Source organism: Chiloscyllium plagiosum, unplaced genomic scaffold (assembly GCF_037043375.1).
Source record: "Chiloscyllium plagiosum isolate Xiang-an unplaced genomic scaffold, Cpla_swu_hap1 HiC_scaffold_17, whole genome shotgun sequence".
In the NCBI taxonomy this organism is placed as follows: domain Eukaryota; kingdom Metazoa; phylum Chordata; class Chondrichthyes; order Orectolobiformes; family Hemiscylliidae; genus Chiloscyllium; species Chiloscyllium plagiosum.
The window spans coordinates 58,947,158-58,963,934 of record NW_028270155.1 but is presented as its reverse complement, the minus strand read 5'-3'; the positions used below and the strand labels follow the sequence as shown (position 1 = coordinate 58,963,934).

General features: G+C 39.8%; 1 protein-coding gene across 1 annotated transcript in view; it reads right to left on the bottom strand.

The window, feature by feature from the left end:
* psme3ip1 (proteasome activator subunit 3 interacting protein 1) overlaps positions 1-16,777 on the bottom strand; it is a 73,121-nt gene that overhangs the window by 32,140 nt on the left and 24,204 nt on the right. Inside the window, exons 3-5 of the mRNA XM_043707145.2 lie at positions 13,298-13,396; positions 10,966-11,087; positions 3,121-3,254 (exon numbers count right to left, since the gene is read on the bottom strand). Of these exons, the coding sequence (XP_043563080.2) occupies positions 3,121-3,254; positions 10,966-11,087; positions 13,298-13,396 (355 nt within the window). The remainder of the gene's footprint in view (positions 1-3,120; positions 3,255-10,965; positions 11,088-13,297; positions 13,397-16,777) is intronic.

The window sequence follows — 16,777 nt, the reverse complement described above, 5'->3', positions numbered from 1 at the left end:
CAGACTTCCTCAAAACTGCTCCATCACAATTTGTCTCAATAACTGGACTCATCTTGGTGATTCAATCTCCTCCCATGCTGGCATGCCCTGAATTTCCCAAGGATGCTCACAAACGCATATTGCAGCACATTTCAGCTTCTTGCCAAGCTACCTTCATCAAGCTGGTGATGTATCTGGATTTCCATGAGCTGCTAGACGCAGCATCACGTGTTTTTTTTTCCAGCTGAACTGGTCTGCTTCTGAAACTGTGTCCCACTGCTCCAGCAAAATTATACTCACATGACAAAACACAGAGTCCCAGCTTCCTCTGCCACATTGTTGCCAACAACTGCTCACCTCACAGCTACACAATCTTTTCTCCAAAATCACCTTCCACTATGCTTTATACAGCTGCTCTGCAGTATCCAATCACTGGCACAGTTCCAGCTATGCAGTGGCTCAGCATAGCCCCACTGCATATAGCCGGCTAAGGGTAACATTTTAACAATATGGAGTCACTGCCTCTCACTACATTTCATTGACGAACTAATTAACCACAGAAGCATTGCTCACTGACCTCAAAAGAATGAGTTATCTCTCATTGACTCTGCAATTAGCCCTATCCTTGTTTCCAGGTGGGATCAAATGTAATCAGCGTTAGAGTCATGGAGTCATACAGCACAGAAACAGACCCTTCAGTTCAACTCATCCGTGCCAAGCATGTTTCCTCAGCTAAACTAGTCCCATTTGCCTGTGTTTGGCCCATATCCCTCAAAACCTTTCCTATTCATGTACCTGTCCAAATGTTGTTCAAGTGTTGTAACGGTACCCGCCTCTACCACTTTCTCTGGCTTACATGTTACCACCTCTACAATACATCTTCTGCAGCACATCATTATTGCAATGACCATCTTTTGGTTAGTTGTGTCACTCAACAAATTCAGGAATTTGGTTCAAACTCAGAATTCGGAGAAACACAGCAGTTCTGGTAGCATCTCATTTATTCATTTTGGGACGTGGGTGTTGCTGGCTGGGCCAGCATTTATTGCCCATCCTGAGATGCCCTTGAGAAGGTGGTAGTGAGCTGCTTTCTTGAACCGCTGCAGTCCAACTGCTGTGGGTTGACCCACAATGTCATTAGGGAGGGAATTCCAGGATTTTGACCCAGTGACAGTGAAGGAACGGTAGTGTGTTTCTAAGTCAGGTTGGGGAGTGGCTTGAAGGGGAACTTGAAGGTGGTGGTGTTCCCATATTTCTGCTGCCCTCGTCCTTCTAGATGGATGTGGTCGTGGGTTTGAAAGAAGCTGTCTGAGGATCTTTGTTGAATTTCTGCAGGGCATCTTGTTGATAGTACACACTGCTGCTACTGAGTGTCAGTGGTGGAGGGAGTGGATGCTTGTGGATGTCATGTCGATCAAGTGGGCTGCTTTGTCCTGAATGGGGTCAAACTTCTTGAGTGTTGTTGGGGCTGCGCCCATCCAGGCAAGAGGAAGAGAAAAGAAGAATTAACATTTCTAGTCTGGGATGACTCTCTTCAGAACTGTCTACTCTAACTATTCTAAGTTCATCTCCAGCACTTAATCCATAGTCTTGTATGCCTTTGCTTCGCAAGTACACATCTAAAAGTTTCTTAAATGTTATGAGGGTTTCTAGCCTCTACCATCCTTACAGGCACCGAGATCCAGATTCCTAACATTGATCTTTCCACCAAGGGCAAAATTCCGTCCTGTTTACCCCATCTATGCTCCTCATAACTTAATGCATCTCAATCATGCCCCCACTCAGCCTCCTCTGTTCAAAACAAAACAACCTCAGTCTGTCCAATCTCTCTTCCTCACCAAAACTTTCCAGCCCAGGCAACATCCTGGGAGATAGGAACATGGCAGCATTTTCCCAGCTACCATCAGTCTGAGGAAGCACCTGAAACGTTAACACTTTTCTCTCCACGGATGCTGCCAGACCTGTTGAGCTTTTCCATCAACTCCTGTTTTGAGATTTCAGAATTATCCAGAATAGCGGGAAGGATGAACAATTAACAGCCCAGTGACCAACCAACCAAATACGTGAATAAATGCAAAATACTGCTGATGCTGGAAATCTGAAACCAACACAGAGACACCATCCATTTTCCTTTTAAAATCCACAACTGACTCGGAATTGTATCATCTACCACACTCCCAGGCAGTTCACTGCAGATCCGATCGGCATGATGCAAGAAAAGTATTCATTCTTTCTCATTTCATCATTTTGTTTTTGCCATTCACATTATATCAGTATTCTCCAATTCTTGGTTCTTCCAACTGGGAAGACATTTTTCCCTCTATCTAGACCAGTGCTTCGCAATCTATTCTCCAAGTTAAGCCCATTTTAACAAATGGAAAAACTAATGAGATCCCAGAGACCACAAAAAAAAGCAATATAATAGCATCGTAATAATTCAGTATATAACTGCTGAAGACAAGATGATAGATTCTGGAGTTCAACTGTGCACTGAATATACAAATGAGGTGTCATCCAACATTACAGGGAGGAGTATTACAGAGAGCACAAACATAAAGCCTCAGGATTTGCTCCATTGGAGAGTCATTTAGATCTTAAACAAAAGATACCAGCCAAAGAATATTAGGTCCCCCCCCCACCCCAGCATAAAGGCACCTCTGAAGACTCTGAGAAACAGATGAGGAAGACATCAGCTTCAAACCCTGACTGAGAGTTACTTGGTGATCAGAGCAGTGACTGAAGCATTTAAGTTCATCTCGGTATTCCAAGGATAGAACAGGGACAAAAAGTAAGCCATGTTTTTCTGAACATTATAATATCATGACCCACAAGTCATGGCCTGCTAATGTTACTTGCCGTAGGCAAACAGCCTAGCTACAGCCATCATTATGGCACACGTGAGCATATTTACTTATCTAATACATTGAAAGACAGGAATAACAAAGAATTAATAAGCTGCAGAGAAGAAAGATATTTGTTGGAGCAAGTATAACAAATCTTACCATGCAGTTTGGTTAGTTCCACATTTGTTATGGGTCACTGAGTATTAGGACACCTTGCTTCAACTTGGTTGCATTAACATCATACTTTCAAATGATGATTCTGTCTTTCACTGGTATTGCCTTTTAAAAGGACACTAACCTTTTGCGTTTTACAGCGCCAGCTAACAGCTTTGCTTGAGAGAACTTGCTCTTGTTTTCTGCTGGTTTAGCAGCTGCTTTCTTCTCAGTCTCTTTTTTGGAGTCAGTATTTGCTGCAAGTTTTGTGCGGGCACTGTTAGTTCTCTGTTAAGGACCAAACAAATTATTCAGTGCCAATTCTGAACAACATTTCAGGGAATTTTAACAGCTTGTGCTCCAAAAGTTCAGAAGAAATTGGAACAACTGGCTTTTCAGCCTTGATGTAACTGAACATGGAAAAATAAAAGTGAGTACACTATATAGAAATGCTAAACCTAAAACTACTGCAAACAAAGGCAAAATAGTAATTGAAACACAGGTTCCAGCTGTAAAAATACAAATTGAGGAATGGTCATTACAAAAAGTTCATGAATACAAAATACAACAAAATACTCTAGATGTTGAACATCTGACATGAAAACAGAAAATACTAGAAACAAACAACAGGTCAGATAGTATCTGAGAAGTCAAAGGCACAGTTGATATGCAGAATTAATGCATATTTTTGAGGTGTGTGTCGTGTGTGTGTGGTCGGTCACATTTGATCAGGTCCAAGTGAGCAGAGTGGAGATGGAGATGCTTTCCTCCAATCAAGTCTGGGCCTAAAAGGCTTTACTCCACTGCCATTGGTATTCAATTAGTCGTAGACGCGAAGTCCCATTTCAATTGCTATGGCGTGAAGTAGGGTGAGATGGGGGCTTCCAATGTGTTTGGGCATCTATGCCTGATTGAGGGACTGAGCATTAGGGAGTAGAGATCCTGCAAGAAGCCACCCTCTTCCTCTTACCAGTGAACCCTACTCCCTATCCTCATGGGTGCTTAATGCAAGGTACAAAACTGCCCAGATAAGTGTCTGACTGGAATGCAATAAATCTAGGCTTCCAGAGAAAAGTGATGTGGATCTCCCAATGACTCTCCAACTGGTAGACATGACACACATTAAATCTCAGCAAATGATTGCCTTTCCTTAAACCTGGCCAGACCCCAAATGAAAACTCAGTGTCTGTTCACACAAATAATGGCCTGTTGAGTTTTTCTAGCACTTTCTATTCAAAACACAGAATTGGTTTAAATATTGTCACCATCTCAGAAACATCCAGATCAAGCAGCTCATGACGTCTCTCAGTGTGCAATGATGATTTGTCACCAGTGCTGCTATTTAACATTCTAGCCAATGGCCTGCTTAACCTCAACAGCTAAACACGCATCAAGAAAAATGGATCAATCGATATCAACCATCCCAATCAATATTTTCTAAAGATGTCAACAACTACTGATAGATTGGTTGTTAACAAGAGGACACAAATGTTTGGTGCATTCCATTGTTCTTTCAAGTTGCTAAAGTCAAAAGGGTGTGGTGTGGCTGACCGTAAAAGCCATTTCCTTACTTGAAAGCTTCTACATGAGACAGGTGATCAATGATACGGTGATAGAGTACAGTTTCTTGTGGCATTGAACATTGCCAGGTAAATAGGCAGAGGCTTCACAGAGAAGGACAAGCTGCCAGAAGAGTGAGGAGGAAGAGGAGCACAGATTGCAGGAGTGTTCTAACTTCCTGGGAGCCTCTTTGCACATTTGTATCTACTCAACAGTGTCAGCGATCTGAGCTACCAATGCAGCACCCAACATTAGGTGGATGCTGCTTGTGCTGCAGTGCAAGATGAGGCATGGTTTATCAGGTGCTGCTTCATTCATCAGGCAGAACTATGCTTGTGGAGTTGGCCACCACTCGCATGCCTCAATGAGTGGGCTCCTTATTATGTGGTAATCCCCATGTCAAGTTGGTGCTGGATTCCTGCGTGCTTTGACATTGACTGAATTCCTCATCTGAGTTCTCTACAGGCATGACCCTTTACCAAACAAACACCAACTCCTACACTTGCATTAGCTGTAGCCCATTTATGCATAGTGTCTTATCACATGCAAATCTTACTTTGTATGCAATATCTACAATATTAGTATCTGAGCTGGTAGCTGAGCTTGAGAGATCAAGTTATGATGCAGCTGTAAAATGCAACAAACGGCCCACACACAACAAAGGGAAATTACAGGGAACATTGGGTTTCAATCCTGCCACTGGCCAAGCTGTAGCAAGGTCACTTTGGAAAACAGTCAGTACTGTATCCTCCCTCGGGGTCAAGATGAGCAGGACTGCTTTGTACACATCCAGTGAGTGCATGCTGTCTCTGGTTGTGCACTTTCGCCCTTGCAAAAAAAAAAGAGGAATATGAACCTTGTGGAATCATTTTGGCTGTCATGGCCATCATGGTCAAATAGCTGTCAGTATCTGCAAGTTGTATGGTATGGGTATATGGCATGCAACATTGTGTATGAGGGTGAGGTGTAGCATATGAACATCAGCTACAAATCCTGGCTGCTGGAGGCTGATGGTTGATGAGTGATGAGGGTGTGATGAATTGAATGGTGTCTGAAGCTAGTGTTGCAATTGGATGCATATGGCATTTGAGAATGCATTTCCTGATCTTGTCAATTCTTTTGAGGTAATTGAATGCCTTCACTGCAACATGGTCTTCGATGCTGAACTCCTGGTACTGACCCTCACAACTAATTGCTTTTTAAACCCTGCATCTAGACCAATGAAGATACAGGGTATTGTTCTTCCTTTCTACCTGTGTAGTGCCATTCTGCAGGCCAGCTTCACTTCTGTTCCACCTCACGCACTGAAAAGGAGGCCAAGCTACTCTCAGCGTCATCAAAAAAGTTAAAGATTGTATACAAGTTGCAAAGTCCAAACTTTACCTGTTAAATAAACTCAAGGTCATGGAAAACAGAGACTGTGTTTCTCTATTTACTATTTATTACGACCTGATTGATTCTAACTGCAGAAAAGCATATCTAACCTGTATATATATACAACTCTACTAGTTAAAACTTGAATCCCCTTTGAAAATCATACTGCACAGGCAAACAGATGAAAAACATTGCTATCATGGGTAGAGAGCAAAAAACATAGAGAGGAAACTATTCAATAGCACCAGTCTCAGAACTTGATGGTGTGTCCCTCTTATTTTCATACATCCTTCAGTTCTTTGATCTTTTCCTTCAGGTTCTTTCACTTCTTCACAGAAGGCACAGAGTGACTCATTCACAAATTATAAAGTCTCTGAGTTATTGGTTAAACACAACTGCTGACAGCAACTGTTGGGAGAAAATAAACTGCCTTTCTTCATGCTGTAGGTATCTTGCTAGAGAGCAAGGCACACCATCTCTCTTTCCAGTAGTTCTGACAACATCATTTACACCCAGAAGCTGTTCAGCTACCCAGATGCCAATCAGATTGATAACCATTGGCATCCACAACTGGTCACAACTCCAAAGACCAAGTACCAACTTGTTGACAGCCAAATCTCACTTTGTACACAGACCCCTGGAGCAGTCATGTACAAAAACCACTCCCACCCTGCATCCCCAACCCCACTGCTTCAACAAAGTTGCAGTATACTCACCACACAAAGTGAGGTTCCATAACCACCTTTTTTTAAAACTACAGCAATTCTTTCCTCAGTTCTTTGTGGTCTTTTTACCAATTCAGTCCATAAGCAAAAAGAAGTAAAATGAAACAATATGGTCTTTACACTTTCTGCAAGATTCCCAGCATCTGCTCTAGCCACTAAATATCTGAGCACTTCAAGAGATGCAGTGAAGTTTTCTGAAGTACCAGGTTGGTTTGATTTTATATTTTTTGCTGACGCACTGCAGGCAATGGGCAACACAATTCAGCAACCAAGTTATGGCAAGTGTCATGGACTGTGCCATCAAACAGCACTTGCTCAGCAATAATGTGCTCAGTCTGGGTTCCCTGCTTGCCAGATCCTCTCAGTTCCTGACCTCATTACCGCCTTAGTTCAAACATGAACAAAAAGCACTGAAATCTATAAGGGAGGTGAGAATGACTGCCATTGACATCAGGGTAGCATTCAAACAAGTAAAGCGTCAGACAGACCTAACAAAGCTGAAGTCAATATGGTTCAAGGACAGCCTTCATTTCACAAAATTCACTTCTTTTATTAAAATGAAAGCTATCAGATAATAAAATCTTTACTTCAACTTTTCTCAATAGTTGAATGGAGTTGCATAAAATGTGCAGCAAATGGGCAGGCCATCCGAACCAATTATTTCACACTGGCAGTTTTGCCCCAGATAGATCTCTTCTCACTCCTCATCAAATCCCATCAACATATACTTCTCTATTCCTTTCTCCCCTCATGGGTTTAACTAGCTTCAATTTTAAATATCCCGGTGCTATTTAAGACAACTATTTCTTGTGTTAGCAAGTTCTACTTTCTTCCTACTCGCTACATAAATAAGTTTCTTCAGTGTTTCCTGCTGGACTATCTTCTATTATGTCACAAGGTTTGCTCTCACCTACAATTAGAAAATTCTTCTTGCCCCTCATTCTGATTCCAATCTGCATTTTACTGGTTATTTCCAGATCTGTTCTGCTGCAAATCTCCAGATTCTTTTCTTTTTACATCTTGTGACTCTGTACCCAAGATTGAGAACAAAGCTCGAGGATTTATTGTGGCGTCACCTGAGGCAGTTCACCAATACAGCATGTAACTGGACAGCTGCTCCCACCGCTGCCAAATGACAAAGCTGTCTCAGTATCTTGGAAGCAGTTCAGAACTACAAAATTTAAATTACATTTTGTTTTACCCACGAGGTTTCCATGCCTATATTTATTATCCAATGTCTAAACACTAAACAGCAGTAGATGTGATCTATATGGACTTCAGTAAGGCGTTCGACAAGGTTCCTCATGGGAGACTGATTAGCAAGGTTACACAGGGAGAACTAGCCATTTGGATACAGAACTGGCTCAAAGGTAGAAGACAGAGGGTGGTGGTGGAGGGTTGTTTTTCAGACTGGAGGCCTGTGACCAGTGGAGTGCCACAAGGATCGGTGCTGGGTCCTCTAGTTTTTGTCATTTACATAAATGATTTGGATGCGAGCATAACAGGTACAGTTAGTAAGTTTGCAGATGACACCAAAATTGGAGATGTAGTGGACAGCGAAGAGGGTTACCTCAGATTACAACAGGATCTGGACCAGATGGGCCAATGGGCTGAGAAGTGGCAGATGGAGTTTAATTCAGATAAATGTAAGGTGCTGCATTTTGGGAAAGCAAATCTTAGCAGGACTTACACACTTCATGGTAAGGTCCTAGGGAGTGTTGCTGAACAAAGAGACCTTGGAGTGCAGGTTCATAGCTCCTTGAAAGTGGAGTTGCAGATAGATAGGATAGTGAAGGCAGCGTTTGGTATGCTTTCCTTTATTGGTCAGAGTATTGAGTACAGGAGTTGGGAGGTCATGTTGTGGCTGTACAGGACATTGGTTAGGCCACTGTTGGAATATTGCGTGCAATTCTGCTCTCCTTCCTATCGAAAAGATGTTGTGAAACTTGAAAGGGTTCAGAAAAGATTTACAAGAATGCTGCCAGGGTTGGAGGATTTGAGCTATAGGGAGAGGCTGAACAGGCTGGGGCTGTTTTCCCTGGAGCGTCGGAGGCTGAGGGGTGATCTTATAGAGGTTTACAAAATTATGAGGGGCATGGATAGAATAAATAGACAAAGTCATTTCCCTGGGGTCAGGGAGTCCAGAACTAGAGGGCATAGGTTTAGGGTGATAGGGGAAAGATATAAAAGAGACCTAAGGGGCAACTTTTTCACGCAGAGGGTGGTACGTGTATGGAATGAGCTGCCATAGGATGTGGTGGAGGCTGGTACAATTGAAACATTTAAGAGGCATTTGGATGGGTATATGAATAGGTAGGGTTTGGAGGGATATGGGCCGGGTGCTGGCAGGTGGGACTAGATTGGATTGGGATGTCTGGTCAGCATGGACGGGTAGGACCAAAGGGTCTGGTTCCATTCTGTACATCTCTATGACTCTATGACTAATGTGCCACACTAGGCAAACAAATGGCTGCTTATTAACAACAACGCATGAATCAAGAACTCAAAGAGCCCACAAAAGACATGTTGCTTTTGTTTGAAGGATAAGTTGGTTACTAGCCTTTTGCATCAAGTTATTTTATAAATAAATAGCTTAACTTGGGCTAAATGACACAGTTTAAAATGAAATGCAAAATCTATGGTTCAGCACATGCTAAAGAGTTTACAATGAGAACCAAGTAAACGTTCATGTACATCATCAGCACCAAAGATTAAACTTGATTTCCCTTGGTCCTCTTACTCTGAGTCTATACAGTTAAATAATATATTCTGTTCATCATCCTTAAGTTATTAAATTCTTCACAAATCAACACCATTAATATATCATTAAATTAACCAATACAATAAAATGTATTGCCGAGATTGTCTGTACCACTGAAGATTTTGAAAAGGTTCTATGTTAGCTATCTAAATATAGCAGGTCCTCAACAGGCTTAACACTCAACCACAGGCAGCTCAAGTAAACAACATATCAAATTCAGAATATTAGGGTTGTTCGTTTTAATTTAAAGAATGTATGCTTTGCTGAAAATATAATTTCTGCTTATTTCCTCAGGGAAATTTATTAAAAACTGTTCAAACCTTGTTTCTTCACTGCTCATAAGCCTTTTGAAGTCAAGGTCAGTAAACTGGCCACCTTCCATCCAAATGAATCTATCCATCTTTTTGATATGATGTATTATGCTTTGAAAGTGTAAGAGATCCTCCAAGCAGTCAGATCGCAGAACAAGAGAATAGTGGCACTTCAACCACCTGATGCAAAAAGGAGTTTCTTTCTTTCCTGATAAAATGACCAGTGAGCACTTCCCCAGTCTCTCTGCTTCAAGAAGGACACACATTAATCAGCATTGATTGGCTGGTTCACTATGGATCTTCAGGTATCTGGTTTGCTGCATATACAGTAGGTTTTGCTATGGACATGATGAAACAGAGGGGAAAATCACAGAAACGAGTGAGGACACAGCTGGAAAGTGGGAGGAAAAGATGAAAATCAAAGAGAAAGGAACAGTGCAGATGTAAGAAGAGGAAAAGTGTAGATCGATGAAAATGAAACAAGCAAAACAGAACTTGGGGAACCGAATTGGTGGGATAACATAAGAGAACCAGTGCATGCATAGAAGAAGTAGACAAAGTATACAACAGGTCCAACACAAAGAAAGAAAATATTCCAGAGAAAGAGGGAGTCTATTCCAAAACACTCGAGACAGAGGGAAGAGAGTGAGAAAAAGTGACACAGGATAAATTCAGCAGCAAAAATTTGAATGCTCTCTGTGGCTTAATGGCTTCTTAGATAAATAAGAGGGAAAAAAGTGGAAGTCCAATGAAATAAAAAAAAACAAATGTATATTGAGAGAAAACATGAAACAAAGGACTTACCTGAAGTGCAAAGCAGAGAGAAAAGACAATAAAAGAATGTCAAAGAGAGAGAGTATATACAAGCGAAGAAAATTGATGTAAGCAATGAGATGATGAAATTCAGAAAGTGTGACTTGAATAAACTACATCAGAGAAGCACAACTAGTAAACTGTTGGAGTACTGTATTCCCTCATTACATGGTACTTGCCGAATTTACTGTTTTAACTTATTAAAATAACAACTCAATTTTACTGATGAAGCTAGAACATAATTATCATTGGCAAAGCAAACTTTGAAAGAAAAATGAAAGGGAGATACTGTCTTTGGAGTCAAATATCCAGAAGGAAAATATATGTTAAAGTCATCTATCATTGAATTGGATCTATGACAGAGTTTTAAGCTTTATGATGAAATCAGACACTAAGTTCCTACATCATTGCAATCAAGATTCAACTGGGGTCCAACAAAAGGATATTCTATATTCTTTCAACTCTTTATCATCTTCATCCCTACGTTGCTTCTCTAAGAGCACCTGTTGCCTGGCAACTTCATCAAGGTAGTTTGTTTCCTCCTCATCTAGGCCTCTTACCATATTTTCTGTAAAAAAAAATTAAAACGTGTTAATTTAACATAAAATCAACTTGTAGTTTCTTCTGATGGCTTATTCACAAATTATTCCACAGACACAATAAACAGAGACGCTTTTAGAAGATAAGCTTAATTTGATCAGCTCTTTTTCTTTGGCCCATACAAGGAAGTAAATACAGGAAAATATAAATAACTTTCATAATATGCACTGAATATGTATGCATACACACACATTACAAAAAAATAAAATAACATAAAAGTTACTGAATGTTTCAGCAACCTCTCTCAGAAGAAACACAATCATCAAAATGAATCTGCTTCCCCCATCTCAATGCTGATATTCACTAGTCACAGTGCAGTCATGGGAGTATATTCAGATATGACTTTGAAAGATCCTTCATTGTATTCTACTTCTCACAACAGCCATTTTAACAAATCCTAGAAGCAAAAGTACTTCTTATTCAACTGGAGAGGTAATATTTCCATGGATTTAAAAGGCATCTGGATGGGTGTATGAATAGGAAGGGTTTGGAGGGTTATGGGCGAGGTGCTGGCAGGAGGGACTAGATTGGGTTGGGATATCTGGTCGGCATGGATGAGTTGGACCGAAGGGTCTGTTTCCGTGCTGTACATCTCTATGACTCTAAGTCAGCTGAATTTGGAGTCATATAGTAATAATCAAATGCGCTCCAAGATTCAGCAAATGAAATTGCATTTGACGCTGAAACAAAGCTGCTGAGGTCAGGCTTCATCATGATGAGGGATACCAGTAAATTACATGCACTAACTGGAAAGAAAGCACTGAAGTAATTTGATGCAGATTGTAAATGCATTTCAACACTCATCCTCAGTATAGTAATTTTTCAACATTCGAAGTATAATTACTTAACTTGGATATTCAGCATGCAGGGAAGGCTTCTGTAACATCTTAACCACTTTTTTTTTCACCCACAATGTACTCAGAGTGTTCTACTATTCTATAATTTCAATATTTTTGAATCCATGTTTGATGTTGACTCTCGTAATTCACATAGTCTTGGTACCGAGCATTTAATGAGATGTGCCAAACATGGTAGCTGAACAAAGTAATAGAATCAGAAACCAAGTAATTGAATTTATGAAGCTTCTTTAATGCAATAAAACATCCCAAGATGCTTCAAACCAGGAATACAGGAAACAGAAGGGTCTGCCATTTGAGATCATGACTGATCTTCTGTCTGAATGCTATTTTCCTTCACCATGTCTCCACATGAAAAATTATATTGATTTTTGTCTTGATCATACTCAATGAATGAGCTTTGGGGTAAAGAATTTCAAAGATTCCTCAATCAACAAGTGAATAAATTCTAACTCGTTTCGCAGTCCTGAATGGCCTATTCCTTATTCTGAGACAGTGTACCTTGGATTTTGAACTTTTTTTTAAATGTCACACACTTTGAAAAAGAGTTTGCAGTCACTAGTAGAGTTTACAAAAAATCCTCTGCTGTACTGCTTTAATTGGCAGGCATATTTTGTTAAGGAAAAAACACCTGGCTATGCAGTTTCGCAAGCACCCATTGGTGACATTTCCCCATGAGTGTGTGGCTGAGTTTCAAACCAATGATCTTTCTCAGAGAGTTCTGACTGCACAACTTGACTGAAAGTTTGAAGAGGCTACTAAAAAATTTACTATCTTTGATGTGAGATACGAACAGACGGTTGTTTCATAGTGTTTGAGAATACCAATAATGAATCTTAATGGGTTTGAATGGGTTTTATGAATGGGAACTTTTTCTCAAAAATACTGACAAAACTTGACAAGGTACAAACTTGTTGAAGAATCTCAATAACAGTACCGTTTCAGGTTAAGGGTTCAATCATTATGGTCTTGAGATGAAAAATTTCTTCATTCAATGGCTTGTGCATCTTTGGAACTTTCTACGCCAGAGGGTTGCAAATATTTCATGATTAAGTATATTCAGTGCTGAGATTGATAGATTTTTGGTTGCTCAAGGAATGAAGGGATATGGGGAACAAGTAGGTTACATGAAGTTGAGGCAGAAGTTTAGCTGTATCAGATTGAATGGCAGAGCAGGCTGAAGGGGTCATATGATTTACACCAGCTCCAATTTCTTATGTTCTTATGCGCCAGTTATTTTGAGGGTTGGGTTACAGAAATCGCTATACTTAACATTTTTAAGCACAGGTCTCAATGAATCAATATGAAGGCATCATCTTACTGAATTTAAACTGCTCCTCGAATTCAGCTTGTTTCTTATCTTTCTGCTCTTGAAGCCTTTCATACAATGATCGAGGATCATAGACCTGCTCTGGACATTCTGCAAAAGAATAAATGGAACATGTATGACCACAGATAGTGCCGTGAGTTTGTTAACATTTTCCAATATATCTAGTTATGTTGCAATTGTTTGTGTACTAAAATTAAAATAATTCAGCTTTCATGCATTGTCCAAGGAGGAAAAAATGGTAGTGTCAATGGACTAGTAATCCGCACACCCAGGTTAATGTTCTGAGAATTTGGGTTCATGATGGTGAAATGTGAATTCAATTTAAAAACCTGGAATTTTAAAAATGACCACTTTAAGTATTGCTAAAAAAAAATCTGGTTCATTAAGGTCCTTTAGGGAAGGAAATCTGCTGTCCTTACCTGATCTGGTCTACACGCAACTCCATTCTCACAGCAATGTGGTTGACGTCCAACTGCCCTCTGGGAAATTAGAGATGGGCAATAAATGATGGCCTAGCCAACGATGCCAACATCCCATGAATTGTTTTTTTTTTAATTTTGTAAATTCTAGTCCGCATTATATAAAACAAAACATATCATACAATATCATCGATTCTGAGAATTTGCGGATCTTGGGCTGGATTTAGCATTCACTGACCAAGCAATCACAATCTGGATTTCCATGACAAGATTTCTTTTGTTCCTGAAAAATCTAGTTGTTTCTGGCACCAAGTCAAAGAGGCCTTGACTAATCTAGCAGCTGTGATGTCATTAGCCAATTGTATTGAACCAATGGCACAGACAGCAAACCGGGAAGTAAAATGCCCTGATTGTTCTTTGCTTTTAATTAGATTTTACCAAGAATGGTATAAACAGTTGAGGCATACACACAGCATTAATATAAAAGATATTTTTAAAGATTGTATATGAAACTTCATTTTAAAAATCTGGAATCCCTTAAATGAAAGCATTTATCACCAAACCTCCATAAAATTAACTTTTGAGCACATTGAGGAATTTAACAGTATTTGTGAACTCAGTATCCATTAAAATCTCAATTACACTTGGTTTTACATGATATACCTTTTCCTTCTGAATGCAAAAGGTAGACGTTCTCATCAGTTCTTAGATTTCCATTTAATTGCAGTTGGCAGTGCCTCAATAGTGCACCCTCTGGAAAAATGCAGTCACTAATAGCACTTTCTGATTTTCCGAGCTTATTTGCACATGCCATATCCGAACATTGCTTTCAGTTTCAAAAACGTAATGACAGCACAAACACAGCCAATTTTAATGCCACTACTGGCACAAAATCCAGGCCTTCACTTCACACAGTAAATTGGATGCCATTGACTACTGCCAAGAGGTTGAGCTCCAATCCCCAGACATCCCCTGAAAAAAGGTTAGTTGGTCAAATTGCACCTGTGCACAGCTGGACAAGTTTCCCACAGATTATCAGGCAGATGGTGCTTACTCAGTAACAACATTTGATACAGTATAAATGCAGTACAATTTTGAAAAAAAACAAGGCTACTAACCAAAAGGACTAACAAAGTAATTCCTTTTACCTTTCTAAGTATCAGTTCAGCTCAGATCATTGCACTCTTAGGATTTGAATGTGAACTTTCAACAAGGCTTCAGTGCAGTGCTAAAAGGAGTTTCAGTCAGTGTATTTTGGTTGACATATTAAAACAAAGGCCCATTTATCTGTTGAAATGGATGCAGGTTCCTGTGCCCGTAATCAAATTTTAATAGAAAGTTATGTGAGTGCCCTGGACAACATTCCTCTTTTCAGCTTAAAAAAAATCATCTGGTTACGCACTCATTTCTATTAAGGATCCTGTGCACAAATTAGCTGTCATTTCTTCCCTACATCACAGCGACTGCACTTCATGTTGAGAATGTGATATAACGCTGCATAAATGCAAATTTTGTCTGAAGGTAATTTTGAAAAGAAGAAGAATTCATTAATCATAAATCTATAAGTGGAATGTCAAAAACAACACAGATAGATTTGTCGAAGAAAGGCAAATTTAAATGGAGAAAATACTGCATCTCAATCATGCCCTTGTAGTTTTATCCTGTTAATACACAATGTGTTAGGTATTGCTCTCAGTTTTTCGTTTGCTTGAATTATTCTATTTACACAACATTAATTTGCATTGTCTGTCCTAGAATACCAGTTTAAGATGGTTATGTTTATTTTGAAGCCCATTTTTCTTCAAAATTTGCTCCAGATGACCATTATCCATTGTAAGTGATCCATCATCAAAGAGTACAACTGGCTAATATTTTATGATCAAACATTATTGCTGCTACAAAACCATCTTCAAACAATAAATGGAAAAGTTGCTTTATACTGTCAATTGAAACTCATTCAATTACCAATTTGCAAGGTTCCCTAATCAAAAAATTAAATTAAACACCACACACAGACTTTGTGACCTCAAAAGTGATAAAAATTCTACTTTAGTAGCAGAATTATACATTGTACATTACAGGACACAAATCTCCTGCCCCTTAAACACTATTGTGCTCTGATATGGCCAACTAGAAATACAAGTAGTGGTGGAAGAACCCAGCAAGTATACTGAAAGTTCGTCATAAAATTGCTATCTTGATTTCCATATCGACACAAGCAGAACTTATTTCAGTGGAATTCCCATCCAAGCAAATTTGGAATTTTATTTCACAGGACCCCACCATCCACCAAACATTTGCAAATGATGAAGAAACAGAAATTCTTGCTTTCCATTGCCTGAAACTCAACTAAGGTGCAATCAGAATGCCTGAGATAAAGACTAGAAATTGCACATCCTTTCCTGGGTTTTACAAGAAGCAATAAGCGTTAGAACTGATTGGCGCATTTTGTTTTCTGTAACTTTTCAGTAATACTATTTTATTCGTCATTATTAATTATCTTTTGACACAGATTTGGTCACCTTACCCATCTTTCATGATACTCATGCACTGTGTTCAGTGTGCACTGTTCGTTATAAATCCTTAAGTTGCATTATGCGAGACAAGTAAGTGGTAGTCAGTACACATGCTGAGATGGTCACCTTCTGAATGTGAGAATTTAGGAGGAACTGTCATTCCCTTCCACTTGACCAATTATCCCAATGGGACTCCCTTTATTGCTGCTGCATGATTGCACTGAGTGAGGCTGTGAGGTCCCTCATTGAGAGGTTCTGATTGACTGACATTTCTCCAGTTTCTAGTGGAGGTTGAACATCACCTATCCAGAGTACTATAAGCTTCACAGACTGGGCATCTTTGACCACCAATAATAGCAATGGTGCTAAATAATATTTCACAATGGATTCTCATCTCTAGGAACAGGCCTGGGGCGAGAAGATTGCAAATCTAGTTAAGGTCGTTGCCTTGTCCCAGTGGATGAATAGAGAATCAAAATCCCTCCCCAAGAGACCTCATTTTGGCACATTCCTCCCAGTACTGGAATTGATGTAAG